Genomic DNA, 13,661 nt, shown 5'->3' on the forward strand with positions numbered 1-13,661 from the left:
TAAGAGTCTTATGGCGAGGCTTGAATAGAGCTATTCGGACATATCTTTAAGCCTCAGGTAACTCTTTATCTGCTCGCCTACGTGATATGTGATTTTTTGAACGGACCTTTCCTCTTCAACGTCATGATGACATTCAGATTATCACTTAAATACCCATAATATAATTCGATTCTCAATTATAATGTATTTATAAAAAAAAATTTTCAAATGACACACTTCTCAATTTATCCTGATGATCGGTGGAAAACTTCCGTGAAATAAAATCGATCACCTTCAAGGATAATCAATGATACTAACTGGGATTATTATTTTTTTTTCATAAACAAAATTTATATCTCTAAAATGGTCTAATGACTAGTACATGAAATATTATTATAATAAAATCTGAGATTCAAATCTCGACATAATCGAAATAAATACCTCCCTTATATGTTAATCATTATTCTCAAAATTAATAATTACCCATAATTTACCTCCTCCGTATTAGTCCTGAGACAAATTGACAAAGACGCTGAGACAAACATATTTACCTTTTGTCATCATTAACAAGATTTCTACTTTAATCTGAGCACTACAGTACTAAACTTCTATTTAGATGATACAAATTGCTCCGCAACATTCAAACGTAAAGCTGACAGCAATTACTAAAAGAAATGAGTCGAACATTCGATCTCCTGCAGATTGGGAGGAAACTTTGGAGGATGCAGACAGATCATTGTTCCTGGACTGCAGCTGCCTCTGCAGCGGCGATCTCTGAATCGAGCATAGACATCAGTTGCTCGCCTACATGCTGTGCGACTGAAATCATGTCAAGAACAACACTTGGGTCCAAGCCAGCACCGCCTCGCTTCGTCAGTCCACATATATGTCCATGCCTATTCAAGGAGACAGACATAGCGGAGCTCATTTGAGACTCCTCTTCCAAAGTCGCATCAGCAATGTAGTGGCGACCGACCTGATAACACATCAGTTGTAATAGCTGGCAAGCAACCAATGCCCCTTTCCAACCAGGAAAGGAGCAAACTTGAACCTCGAATATGACAGTTATTCCAGTTACCTTAGTCAGGGTAACTATAACAGGGACTCCGGTAGTGTCAAACTGCAAGAACTCTTCATCGCTAAGATCGACATCTGGTTGGTCATTTGGTGAAGGTCCAAGAATGACAGTGACCTTTGGGATGCCTGTATTACTTAAAGCTACCTGGAACAACAACAATATATGATGATGAATAGATGCCTCAAAGGATTCAAAGGAGTCACGATAACTCTGCAGCATTACATACAATAAAGATCTAATTTGCATCATTTGGACCAAAATTCTCTCCAATATCAAATAGTAGGCAGCACTGGTGTGACTCAACACACGACAACGTGAAGCTTTATATTAAACAAGGACGGGAGGTTTTATTCATGATGTCTTAAGGAGTGCTTGACTCAACTCATTTTGATGAGACTGAGAATACAAAAAACAAAAAAAAAGTTCCATCCAACTAGCACACTATGAGAAATGGGCTGTCATTCTCAAATTTTGGTATCTTTCACAGAAGGGAGTATGATCAATGACCATTATCAATCAGAAAACAACTAGACACAGAAGAAAGCAAGTAAAAGTGCATTATATTTGATATTGATCTAGAACTCATACAACAATCTGGAGACTACAAAAAAGGTAGAAACTTTAATGAGCACTGGATAAGATGCTAGGATTAAGGAAATCAGGATTTGCTGACTCTAGTACTAAGATTGATTACCTTGATTGCAGCGCCTAATGCATCAAGTAGATTTCCATCTGAACTGACAACTAGGCCATCAATGTACAAATCCCAGCACAGCTTACCCTCGACAATGACAAGGGATGAGGGATCGATCCCAGCCCCTACAACAAGGAGAAAGAATTGTATGCAGAGAAAAGTTTGTAGTCTAAAAGGAAGTTGATTGACTGCCAAATGAGAATTTAGACACAGCAAGTTGGTCAGGAAAAAATCAGAAAATTTGCATGACAATTAAATGGTGGGAAAAGCAGAAATGTCCATGAGGCATCATTCGAAGGCATAAAAAAAAATAATCATGCAATGGTATGAATACAAAGATGATAATCTCCATGATTGTAGTTAAGGGCATCATTGAGTGTGGCACGGTTACAAAAAGAGAATCACAAGTAATGATCCAAGAAATGCGGAACCACTTAACTCAGAGACAAGGTACAAGCATAGGAAGAGAAATTCAGATGAGATTAAGCATTATAGGAGGAAAAATTATAACTGAACAAAAGAGAAATAGTGTGACAGATAAATGAACTTTAAGTTATGATGCAACTAGACAAATTTCCCAAAATTTTGAGCCTACATCAAAGATATGTTCAAAGCACTGATTCTCAAACAATGCATTCAGAGGCATTCAGATCTAGCTGGCAAAGCAAATCAACATGTATGATCTAACCTACAAAACTTGAACAACTGCAGAAGGACAAGTATAGCAGGGACTAAAGGTAACAAATCCTGGATTAGAAATTGTTGATAGATTCCAGCTTTATAAATTTGATGATTTAGCACCTTACAATAGAGGAATTATAATAACAATAAAGGTGGAGTGAAACATATCTTCAAACGAATATAGTTCAGAGATAGAATGCTAATTACTTTGTTCCATGAACACTTCAGCACCCTCAAATGCAGAGATGCAGTTCCTACAGATAGCATTAACTTTAAGAGAGAGAAGTACAGAGTGTTGCATCCTGTTCCTAGAATAATGTGTAATCTAGTACACATGATTTCCAATTAAATTCTTCAAGTTAGAAGCAAAAAGAAAGAAGACTAACATAAGATTAAGTGAAAGAACATATGAAAGGATTGACATATGCTGCAAAATTAAAGTGGTATGGATTTTTTTGGAACAATTGGCCATGATGCATAGAAAGTGAATTCAAACAATGAAAACTTGGGATTTCAGCACTTGGTAATAAAAAAACAAGAAATACCTGCTGGCCATACTTGGTTTTGCCCGTGTTTGTAGTGAAGAATACAAGATGTAGATAAACATGAATCATTTTTACCACAGCTGATGTTAAACAGGTATAAAGACAAATTACCAATTATGGATCCAAAGTAGCATTGTTATTATTGAAAATGCCATTTGGAAGGATTCAAAAATTTGCCTATAAAGTTAATATGCACAAGAACCACTGATATGCATTATGCAGAATGAAAGATGCCTTTCTCCATAATACAGAGAAAACAATGACTCACTCTAAGTTAGGCAATTAATGGATTTTTCAACTAGTTAGAAGCAATCAGAATTACTGATATCAATAACCAACGGATACTAGAAACATACCTGCTCCGCTCTTACCACCTAGTAAACATCTCTGAAGAGCAACTGAGAGTTCTGAAGATAGTTCTTCACCTCCCCTTCCCTGTCATAGTTTTAAAATAAATAAATTTCAATTGGAATTGCAAAATAAATCAATTTGTACCAAAAATTTACTACCAGGACCATCTTCCATTTCCCTGATAGCTACAGATACTTCATGCAAGGCAAATTTAAAAATTAAAGCAGCAAAACAAAAAAATGAGCATCATCTTCCATTTTGGGCAGTGTAGTAGGACTATTAAAAGCATAAACTGATAGTCTATCAGTTCTATTGACCTTTGTCTGAAGAATTATGTACATCATTCATCAAGGTTCCACATAGTCATATACTTTTGCTTCTCATCCCCATTCTCAGTAATAGTTCCTATTTTGTCTGTTTAGGTACGAATTTGACAAAAGCCAGCTGATTCTTTTGCTTCTTTTCTTGATACTCAACAAATAAGCCATTGTACCTGTAGGGATGGCAACTTGATGTACTCTTGTAGGGACTTAACTGAACCCAACCCATTCACTCGACAATATAGAGAACATATAGGGCAAATTTTGAAACTTCTCTCCTGGAGCAGTGAACGATGCTGAGTTGAAAGTTGAAACCTAATCTTCAAGTAGAAGGATATTTTTCACATTTTCTTACATTTAACAATTATTAATGATTATGTTATGATGTCCTATTTTGCTTTGATATCATTGAGAGATGGGGATAAGGAAGATGATCACACCATCATACGATATCACGCTCCAGCCCGATTTCATCCCTACCATATTTTTAAGTGACTAAATTTGATGATCACATTTACATTTTCAGGAGCCATCATTTTTTCCATTGCATATGCATTCACAAACATCATAAAGAATGAAAACTATGAAGCAAAACAACATTTGAAAAGTCCAATAAGATCTCATTCTAATACACTGATAAAGTGCATTAGTTTTTCCATTACAGAAAAAGATATCCCAGAAAGTCAAGCCACAAGAGGAACACCATGACAATACAAAACTGACCTACTAACCTCAAACATTGGTGCTGCTGTCGAACTGCAGTCAACAAAAATAGCAACTTTTCCTTTATCCGGTTGTAGAGAGCTTGGCTTCCCCAATTCTGCCTAAATAACCCAATATCATGTAAAAATTCACAAAAACCAACCCATGCAAAAGGCTTTACTCCATGGTTATGACATAAGGGACCCTAGTATCCTCGCCTCAGATATCGTTACTGGAGAGAAACCCAGATATCAATAATATACCTTAATGCTAACAATAACATCTGTTGCTCCCAATCTAACTCGTGCAGACCCATTCGCCTAAAAAACAACAGGAGTGGAGAAATGCTTATGAAGTAGAACTCCTTACAAAACAGAAGGGGAGAGACAATAACTACTAGAACAACAACAAAATTAAATCAAATAAAAATCTGCATTTAACCTGAGGAATGACTCCTGTCTCGATCGAGATGGGTCGGTAATGGAGTCTTTTTCGACCGTCCGTGCGGAGGTCCTGAGCAATCCCACCATGTATGAATTGCTTCTCTCCTAGAGAAAGGCCTACCATTATCCTCCCTACAAAGAAAAAATGAATGGTATAATAGAAGAAAACACATCATAGAAAGCTACCATAATAACTAAGTATTTATATCTCATACAACAAAATCAAAACTCTCAATCCATTGATTATTGACAGTTTCGCCAAAATGAGTTATCAGAAATACACTTTAAATTTAACGAGATCTGCCACTATGCATATATGTCAGTATATTAAACAAGATATTAGAGTTTTAGAGAAAGTCATAGTTCATCAAAATTAAGGTATATCAACTAGCTAGCATCCCTTTTACTTGTGAAAAAACTAAATAATTAAGAGTAGATACTTTCTTATGGTTCTTTTCACTAGTAAAATTCACACATTGTTAATTAATCATTAACTTAAGGAAATTGACATGCCTAGTACAAAGTCTAAGATGAAATGTAAATATCCATGAATTGATCAGATAATCAAGAATTTTAAATCAGGGAAAAGTAGAATATAAAAATGTAACTTAGATGTCAAGGAGAAAAACTGCAACTAACTCAAAATTGACAAAGTATCGATTGTGTTGACCTCTAAAGTATAAGTTGATTGAACTATAATGCTCTGTTTACTTGGAGGTGTGGATTGAAGAAGGAAAGGAATCAAGAAAGAAGAAAGAAAAGAATCCCTAAGCAAAAAAGAACGGAATCTTTCTGTGCTATGCTTATTTACTTTAATTGAGGAAGGTGAGTGAGATCAATCCATTAAATTGTTTACTTAGAACAAAGGAAAGACAATTAAATTGTTTATCATCCAAAATACCCTATTTTTAATTTTTTTCATTTCTAGATAAAGAATCCAGGCCCAGCAATCTTTATCGAATTTAAATATATATAAATTATTTATATATTTTTCAATATCCAATGTCTTTATTTTATTTTTAAAAATATTTTTATATATTTATTCGTCAAATTTTTTCTTAATTTATAATTGAATTGGAGTCTTCAGAATACTGTTCAAAATAATTTGTGGCTTTCATTTGGATATTAGTTCAATATTTTTCACATCACGACGATCATTTCAATCATGAATGTTTGTTATTTATTAGTTGATGCTTCGCTGCAAGTCACTAAACAACTTTTGCAGGAAGAATTAAAACCTACATAAACATCCAATAGTTAGTTGACACTGAAGTCACATTCATTTTGTTGTCCATGGTGATTCATAGCTCTGATGATAGAATCTGTGTCAATTCCTTTGTTCGCAACAGGCAATTTTTAATTCTGTCGGTTCTCCATCTAACTCTTGCTAAACATTTCATCTTCTAAACAAGTAAATGAAGACATGACAACCAACCCAAACTAGGAAATAGATTCAACACGGAAGAAAATTTTAACTTTACAAAGTCTAATGCAATCAACCAAACATGCAAAATAAAACAACAGATTTTAAAAAATGACAACTTTCAAAATCAGGAACACCAGACCGGGAGCAAAAAAAAAAAAAGGAATGTTGTTGATGATACACGCATGATCGATCTGTAGAAGTTAGCACTTTACCCGAACGTGGGGCTCTGCCGACCTAGGAACGTCGGACCACGTTCGATGGCTGGAGCTGCTGTGGTTGAACGTTACTCGACGGTTGGATGGCTGCGATCGCTCGACCGAGTAACGCAAGTCTAAGTTTCCGGAGAAGATGTTGAGGAGAGCAACGACGTGCAACAATCGCGGGAGAAGAGGTCGCCGGGAAAAGAGCAGTGCGGCGGAAGACAGAAAGAGGAAAAACGGTAAAACCTAGCTTTTGCTTTTATTACGTGGAGGGTCGATGGGAATTTGTATAATTTATTATTATTATTATTATTATTATTCTTTCTTTTAGGAGGGATTCAAAAATTATACGTGGAAGGGTGACGAATGCAAAAAATCATGACCGTCTATTTTAGACGCACCTGATCACTCACTACATTCTGCCAATGGAACCTGTTTATCGAAATTGGGCTGACGTAGCAATCCAAACAAAAATAAACCTCATAAATACTATATACAATATTTTTTACTCGTTAAAATTATCAATATTAAATTATAATTAAAAATATATGTGAATTATATATTATTTTTGTCCTCCTCACGGGAGACATTTAAATATATTCAGATTAAATATCGAAATTGAGATGTATCATCCCAGGTTTCCAGATTGGCATGTACTTTTGTATTTTTTTTATTTTTAATTGAAATCTCATTATATTGATTTATTTTGAAAATGATCTATTCTATTTTATAAAAAAAATTATTGATCATAAATAAATTGAGAAGCACGTGTAATAAATAATTTATCAATTTAATGTTATTAAATTACCCATTCGTTATGAGAAATTTATCAATTAATTGAAATTATGACTCTTAAATATTTGATCAACGAACAGGTGCCCTAGTGATCATTTTAAACAGAAATATCAAGCTTGAAATTAACTCAATTGTCCCTCGGAGTACGATGCAGTAATGGACACTCAAGATTATTGACGAAGCATACACGTATTTTATTTTAAAAGAAAATTTATGAGAAATTGCACGTATGCATGCACATGCTCTCTCTAATTTTTGAAATAAGAACATTAATAATATATCATTATTATAAAATATAAATTTCAATACCACATATTTATTATAATAATATATTTCTTTTATTGATATTTTTTTAATATTAACATTCATTATTTATGAATTTTATCCACTCAATTTTATAAAAATTATATCATATTAAATAAATATATTTTAAATTATTATTATTTTTTAATAATAATCTTATTTTCTAAAATATTATTGTTTTTAAAAAATAATATTAAAATTTTTACCGTTAAAACAAGGAAACAAAATTAAAAAAAAAAAATGAGAGAAAGAGGTCTCTCTTTCTATAATACTCACTCATAATAGAAAAGAGGTCCATTTATAATATTCATTTAACACTTCGTTATATTGGCTCTAACATAAGTACGGAGTCCCAAGATTATGGTACCGCGATAGAACATTCATATTGTCATCTGGATACTCATGGTTCGATCCCCAGTTATGACGTATTTATAGGAATTTTTCCTCTAAATAGGAGTTGCAATCAAAAGATGTTGGGCTCTTAGGTTGACTATAGTTATGACGTATTTATAGAAATTTTTCTTCTAAATAGGAGTTGCAATCAAAAGATGTTGGGCTCTTAGGTTGACTGTCGTGTACATTTCCCGATTTACCCTAATGATTGATGAAAAAATTATATGAAATCAGATCGATCATCCATAATCAATAAGGCTAACTAATTTATTATTTTTTAATAGAATATCGAAAATAGGTGTCTTTTTTATTCCAATAAAGAAAACGCATTTTGAGTTTTACCATTTTTCTCTTTTTATTTAGTTATTTATTTATTTATCAATCCCATGAGTAAAAAAACTGTGGTTCGCATCAAATATTCCATTTATGCTAATTAATTTTTTTAAAAAAGTGACCGATCCCATTTTAAAAAAATCTTATATTAAACAGTCGACTTAAACTACGTACCTTTAAATTCAACCGGCTAATGATTAAACAGTAGTAGAAAAACTATCCACCAATGACAATCATAAATCACATCCATTAATAAAAATCTTTTATTACACTGAGCTTGTTCAATAACTAAATCAAACAAACGTAAATAGCACAAAACTTAAAAACTGATCTCATATGATCGCAATTTTTCCCTAGATTATTTACTTTCAACAAATGCGAAATTTTAGTGTTTATAGGAATGTAAACATAGTCCATTCAATCAAAGTTGTTAGGCCTGAAATCTTACTTAAAAGTAAAAAATAAGATTGAATGGTGGACTGATAAGTTCCTAATTAAGTTCAAATCTCATTTACCTATTGAATGGTGGTATTATAAAATCTTAAGGTTCAAATCACAATCTTGATGGACCTTTTCTGGAGCTCTGGACAACAATGTGAGAGCATGATACAAACAATCGATAACAAAATATTATTTCCTGATTTGGAAAAGTTGAGAGTTCATCATGAAGGATTATTAAAACAGGTAAACATTTTCTAGTGAAATGCATGCTTAACCGTTATTTTATTTATCAAAATAAAAAAAATCATTGTCGGGAATCATCATCTGCAGCTGCTTGAAATGCTCGCAGGAACACCTCAGGAGGCTGTCCACCGCTGATCTTGTATTTTTCATTAATCTGATAGAAAAAGAATATCAATTGAAAAGAGACAGTCCAAAATATTGTAAAGGAAACAAGGCACTAGGATAAAACAAATCACCACAAAGTGGGGAACTCCATTGATGCGAGAAGAATACTTTTCAAGCTCTTCATTGACCTTTCAATGGCAGAAAACGAAGATAAAAGCAAATAAAACTCTTTGAAGTTGTTAGAAACAAGAATTTTGAAAAGATTGAAGAATTTTGTTTTTTGTTTTTTGTTTTTGTTTTTGTGATAACAAGTAACAACCTCCTCTATCCCTTTTGTTGGGTCGTGGAGCAATTCTGAAGCTCCTTCTATGCCAACCTTCTGAGCAGCATCCAATAGAACTTTCCTGTATTTATTTCAAGATTTCATAATCCAAATTTCTAACAAAGCATGAAAATTTGACAGGATGAATTCGAACCGATCAGTGTATCGTATATTTCTTCTAGCAGTACAACTAGCATGGTTAGAAATTTGGAAAAGTAACAAGTGTTTGCACTAGAGGGAGAAATATCCAGACTCATCTCAATGGTAAGAAACACTACAATTTCATTCCAAAATCTGTGCAAAACGAGCAATCAGTATAAAAATATTTCAAACTATGTTGGAACTTCACTACTATTTTGTACCCGTAATGCAGAAGACTAGAACGAAGTAGCACATGAATCACTTTTGATCATACTCATTTGTGTACGAAACCTAATAGGAATATCTATAAAGGAGTCATAGCTCTATGGAATTATTTTCATCTCAGTTAGCTCAACACCACTGGTGCCGCAAAGGAAAGCTCGGTGAAATCAAGGTCGGTGTATCTACCTCAGTTCATGTTTAAGCAACTCCATGATAATTATTCCTAATTAAGTTTGTTTTAAGATGCAAAGTCAACGATAACAAAGCCATCAATCATAGGAATGCAGAAGCTTACAACTCTTGTTGACTAGATTTATTAGATTTCTATATGCATATGAAAAAAAAAAAACTAAAGAAACTATGACTATTTTCCAATAACTCAGAAGAATTCTTACCGATCTCCAATATACTTTCCTTGACAGAAGTAGTTGAGGAACAACTCCTCTACAAGAGCATTTTGTTTATCATAACCTTGGCTTGCAGAAAATGTTATAAGCCTGTGACTATCCAGTGTACTTCCCCTGAATCACCCATGAATGTGTTAACATTCTTTACGCTCAATTACAAGGTCTCATATGTTGTTCACTTACGTTAACCCAGAGGTATCATACTCAAATCCAAGGCTATTAAATATCTGCAAAACAAAACATATATTATGCCTCAAGATGTTTTTGATCAGTCAGATATTAGACTAAAATTCAGAACATAACTACAAAAGGACCTTTGTCATCCTAGACATCATCGCCTCATACTGTGAAGCTCCAAACTTCTGTTTATAGAAGTCTGTCTTGTTAATTCCTTCTTTGGGTGCATCAGGGTTGAGAAAAAATGGATGCCACCGAACCTGGAGGTGAATAACAAGGATTATGGAAGGAAAAGGTTAATTGAAATGATAAGAAGATTTTTATCAACAAGAAGAGAAACCTCAAAGTTAAATCGATCTTTTGCTGAATCTATGGCCTTTTGAAGGTTCTGTTTTCCAATAAAACACCAAGGGCAGACAGTGTCGGAACTAACGTCGATACTGATAAGCTTCTTTTCACCTGTTGAATGTGCCATTGATCTGATAGAACTGCATGTTTAACAAAGTGATTAGAATAGAAATATCAGTTTCAAACTTTTACTCGAGGTAGGTAAATTAAAAGGGGATAATGATATATATATGAAGAGTGAATTTGAAAACTAACTAATTTTTTAGCATTAACCAACTAGGACACAAAATTAAGTACAACACATATTTCTTCCTTTAATTTAGGTCTACACTTAATCCTAATGAAAACAATGGATTATTTGCAACTAAGTATGAGAATAACAGCAAAAAAAAATGACAAAGGGTAAGAACCCCCAAGGATGATGATGTCAACATCAAACATTCTTGAATTTATGAATTGCTAGTTGTTAAATCCTTTTGTTAACAAAATAATGGATTTTTTTTAGGTAAGACAACATAAGCAAAAAAAAAAACTCAAGTAGGAATCCACCATGGTGTTGTATCAACATATGAAATTCTTCGTCTTACCAGTTGTCTTTGTTAAATCCCTTCATTAACATTAAAGAGCCTGTCACAAAAAGGTCGTCAAATCCCTTTGCTCCACCTCAAGTTAGGGATTTAATGATTATTTTGTTACTCCAAACAAGTCATGCAAGCACATCTTTGGAAAAAAGAATGTACTCGATCAACAAATCATGAATGATATTTCTGCACAAATAAAGAAGTTCTTTGGGTGTGGTTGCTCTCATTCTTGAGAAGTAAGCCAAAGCAAGTTATTAGAGATTGTGCAGGATTAAGGAAATATCATGTCAGACTTTAAATGGAAGGTATTCATATAGATACTGAAGCACAGCACATGAACGAACATAAAGAGATATCCTTCAATCCTGTAAACACACCAAGCTAAAATCCATCTCCAGCTACTCTGATTATATCAAGAACCAAAGCTTATAAAATGATCAATTGGAGAAATTTTCAGGTCTCATATAATTGAATTCTCCAAGACAAGAATAGCAAGGTAACAAGAATTTGAGCAAATCCTACATGTGTACACATCATTTAATTCCACAGAAGTCAGTAACAGAAGGTTGCAGAGTCTACAGAAGATAGCTCTTTCTTTTGATAAAGAACTATAAGACAAACATATTATGGATGTTTATCTATCTCCTATACCTGGAGAGGAAAGAGCCTTATCTTGAGCATGGAAGTTTCAAATCAACATGTATACAACCTTTACAATGTGTTCTACAAGTTCTTTGGAGGGTGAAAATGCCTGAGTTTTGGTTCTCTCCAAAAGGGAGAACGTACGTCAAACATGTTGAACCTCTACAAAGCCTAGTATTTTGATTCGTTTAACATTTTTATCATTATCTTCTTGAGTTTTATCTTTGCAGCTTTGGCATAATGCTTTCACACTGTGTAAACCTGTTCTGCATAGTTAGTTTCTGCAATTTTTTAATTAATTATTATTACTTTGCATTACACTGCAACATATCAAAAATACGCAAATTTCAGGCTTTATAAGTGACCAGGAAAATCCCAAAGCATACCAACAACTTCAACTTGATAATAAACAATACAGGTTGAATTAATCTCTCAGTTCCAAAGGTTGAGATATGCATGAAACAGAAATTTTCATAAAAGTAATCTTCACAACTTCCTATTTTTTTCATGTGTGATGGGGTCTCTCTGCTAGATCATCTACTTTTGCCAAGCACGCAATTACTTTATATTTTTCCTAGCACAAGGCACTTGATCTCCAAAATAATGGAAACATGGAAAGATATTGCAGAAAACTTCATTTTATGATCCTAACAACCACCGTTTTACTTTCGAGCACCTGCTTATGAAGAAAGAACCTTTACACTTGATTTTGAGCTAACGATTCAGACCAAGATAGATTCATTGCTTCATCTTTCGATTTCTCTTCAAAAAGATACTGAAAATTCGATGAAAAAAATATTCTTTACACTATACGTCCCTTAAATCGATATTTTCCCATCATAAATCCTCGATTTGTTCAACTTTCTGTTCCATAAATTCCTAGGTCCGACAAAAAAACTTCGTACCGAAACCCTAAAGTAGAGAGGGACCAAAAAAAATCCCCCTTTCTCCTTTGGGCTCGCAGCAGAACTAAAGAACAACTCAAAAATAGGTTCAATCAATCAACATTTGATTCTCCGTAGATAAAGTAAATTACTCCAAGGAAAGAGAATCGGAGCGAGAATGGCGATACCTGAGATAGGGTAGACGCCTCCACGCCACCGCTACGAGCGAGAGACAGAAGGCGATTGGTGGCTCCACGGCTGACTACTTTAACAACTGCCTCCTTGTAGGCTCGATCGAGATCTCGATCGTCCATCATCATGCTTTCTCCAACTGCCTTGTAGGCAAGTATAGATTTTGGCATTTTGAGAGATTCATGCCAGTTTTTATTCAATAGTTTTTATATTTACCAAATCACCGTTTTTTCTCTATTTTAATCCCCTCTATTTTTCTATCAAATAATATTATATCACATTATATTTAAAAAATAACACTTAACCAAAATTAAATATAAAAAAAATATAAAAAATAATTATAATTTTGATATTTTTTATAATATTAAGAGAAAAAAACATATTGAATTAATATGGAGAATAATTACATATGTCTTCTGAGTTTACTCTTTAATTATTGATTTGTTGGATTGATGATTTACACAAGGAGAAAAATATATATAAAAGGATAAAAAAAATATAGAAGCAATTAGTGATGGTGCCCTTCGTCACTCGCTTGGATTTGTGGTTTATGTCGGTGGTCCACTCTCATGTGTCTTACAAAGCAAAGTTTGTTTGAAAATTGACATTGTCAATGTTACCTTCTTTGATAGTCAAGTTAATGATAAACTGAGATATGAAGCTCACGTGTATACATGAGAAAAGTAAAAGAACTCGAAGAAGATGAAAAAAAT

At 33.5% G+C, this 13,661-nt stretch overlaps 2 protein-coding genes across 3 annotated transcripts; both read right to left on the reverse strand.

Annotated features, from left to right (window-relative positions):
- Positions 1-430: 430 nt before the first annotated feature.
- LOC122047114 (exosome complex component RRP42-like) lies at positions 431-6,664 on the reverse strand. The gene is made up of 8 exons (XM_042608178.1): positions 6,432-6,664; positions 4,792-4,925; positions 4,614-4,670; positions 4,380-4,472; positions 3,334-3,412; positions 1,752-1,876; positions 1,058-1,201; positions 431-955 (listed from the first exon to the last, which is right to left on the reverse strand). Exons 2-8 carry the CDS (start codon positions 4,915-4,917, stop codon positions 713-715), a joined length of 867 nt encoding a protein of 288 aa, XP_042464112.1. The 5' UTR covers positions 4,918-4,925; positions 6,432-6,664; the 3' UTR covers positions 431-712.
- A 2,183-nt stretch (positions 6,665-8,847) lies between these two features.
- LOC122047115 (uncharacterized protein YwbO-like) lies at positions 8,848-13,086 on the reverse strand. 2 transcript variants are annotated; one of them, XM_042608180.1, is made up of 8 exons: positions 12,945-13,086; positions 10,642-10,789; positions 10,439-10,561; positions 10,308-10,351; positions 10,113-10,238; positions 9,352-9,436; positions 9,164-9,220; positions 8,848-9,081 (listed from the first exon to the last, which is right to left on the reverse strand). In XM_042608180.1, exons 2-8 carry the CDS (start codon positions 10,774-10,776, stop codon positions 8,989-8,991), a joined length of 663 nt encoding a protein of 220 aa, XP_042464114.1. In that variant the 5' UTR covers positions 10,777-10,789; positions 12,945-13,086; the 3' UTR covers positions 8,848-8,988. The 2 variants fall into 2 exon arrangements, with proteins under 2 accessions (XP_042464114.1, XP_042464113.1); XM_042608179.1 differs by lacking the exon at positions 12,945-13,086 and adding an exon at positions 11,237-11,277.
- Between the last annotated feature and the right edge of the window lie 575 nt (positions 13,087-13,661).

This window comes from Zingiber officinale, chromosome 2B (assembly GCF_018446385.1).
Source record: "Zingiber officinale cultivar Zhangliang chromosome 2B, Zo_v1.1, whole genome shotgun sequence".
Taxonomy (NCBI): domain Eukaryota; kingdom Viridiplantae; phylum Streptophyta; class Magnoliopsida; order Zingiberales; family Zingiberaceae; genus Zingiber; species Zingiber officinale.

Excerpts from the sequence above, each read along its gene's own strand:
- LOC122047114 (XM_042608178.1), bottom strand. The coding sequence starts at position 4,917 with ATGGTAGGCCTTTCTCTAGGAGAGAAGCAATTCATACATGGTGGGATT. Across the intron at positions 4,473-4,613 it reads ATGTTATTGTTAGCATTAAG|GCAGAATTGGGGAAGCCAAG; the intron begins GTATATTATTGA and ends TGGGTTATTTAG. Across the intron at positions 1,202-1,751 it reads CATTAGGCGCTGCAATCAAG|GTAGCTTTAAGTAATACAGG; the intron begins GTAATCAATCTT and ends TTGTTGTTCCAG.
- LOC122047115 (XM_042608179.1), bottom strand. The coding sequence starts at position 11,268 with ATGTTAATGAAGGGATTTAACAAAGACAACTG. Across the intron at positions 10,790-11,236 it reads GGATTTAACAAAGACAACTG|TTCTATCAGATCAATGGCAC; the intron begins GTAAGACGAAGA and ends TTAAACATGCAG. Across the intron at positions 9,221-9,351 it reads CAACAAAAGGGATAGAGGAG|GTCAATGAAGAGCTTGAAAA; the intron begins GTTGTTACTTGT and ends TGCCATTGAAAG.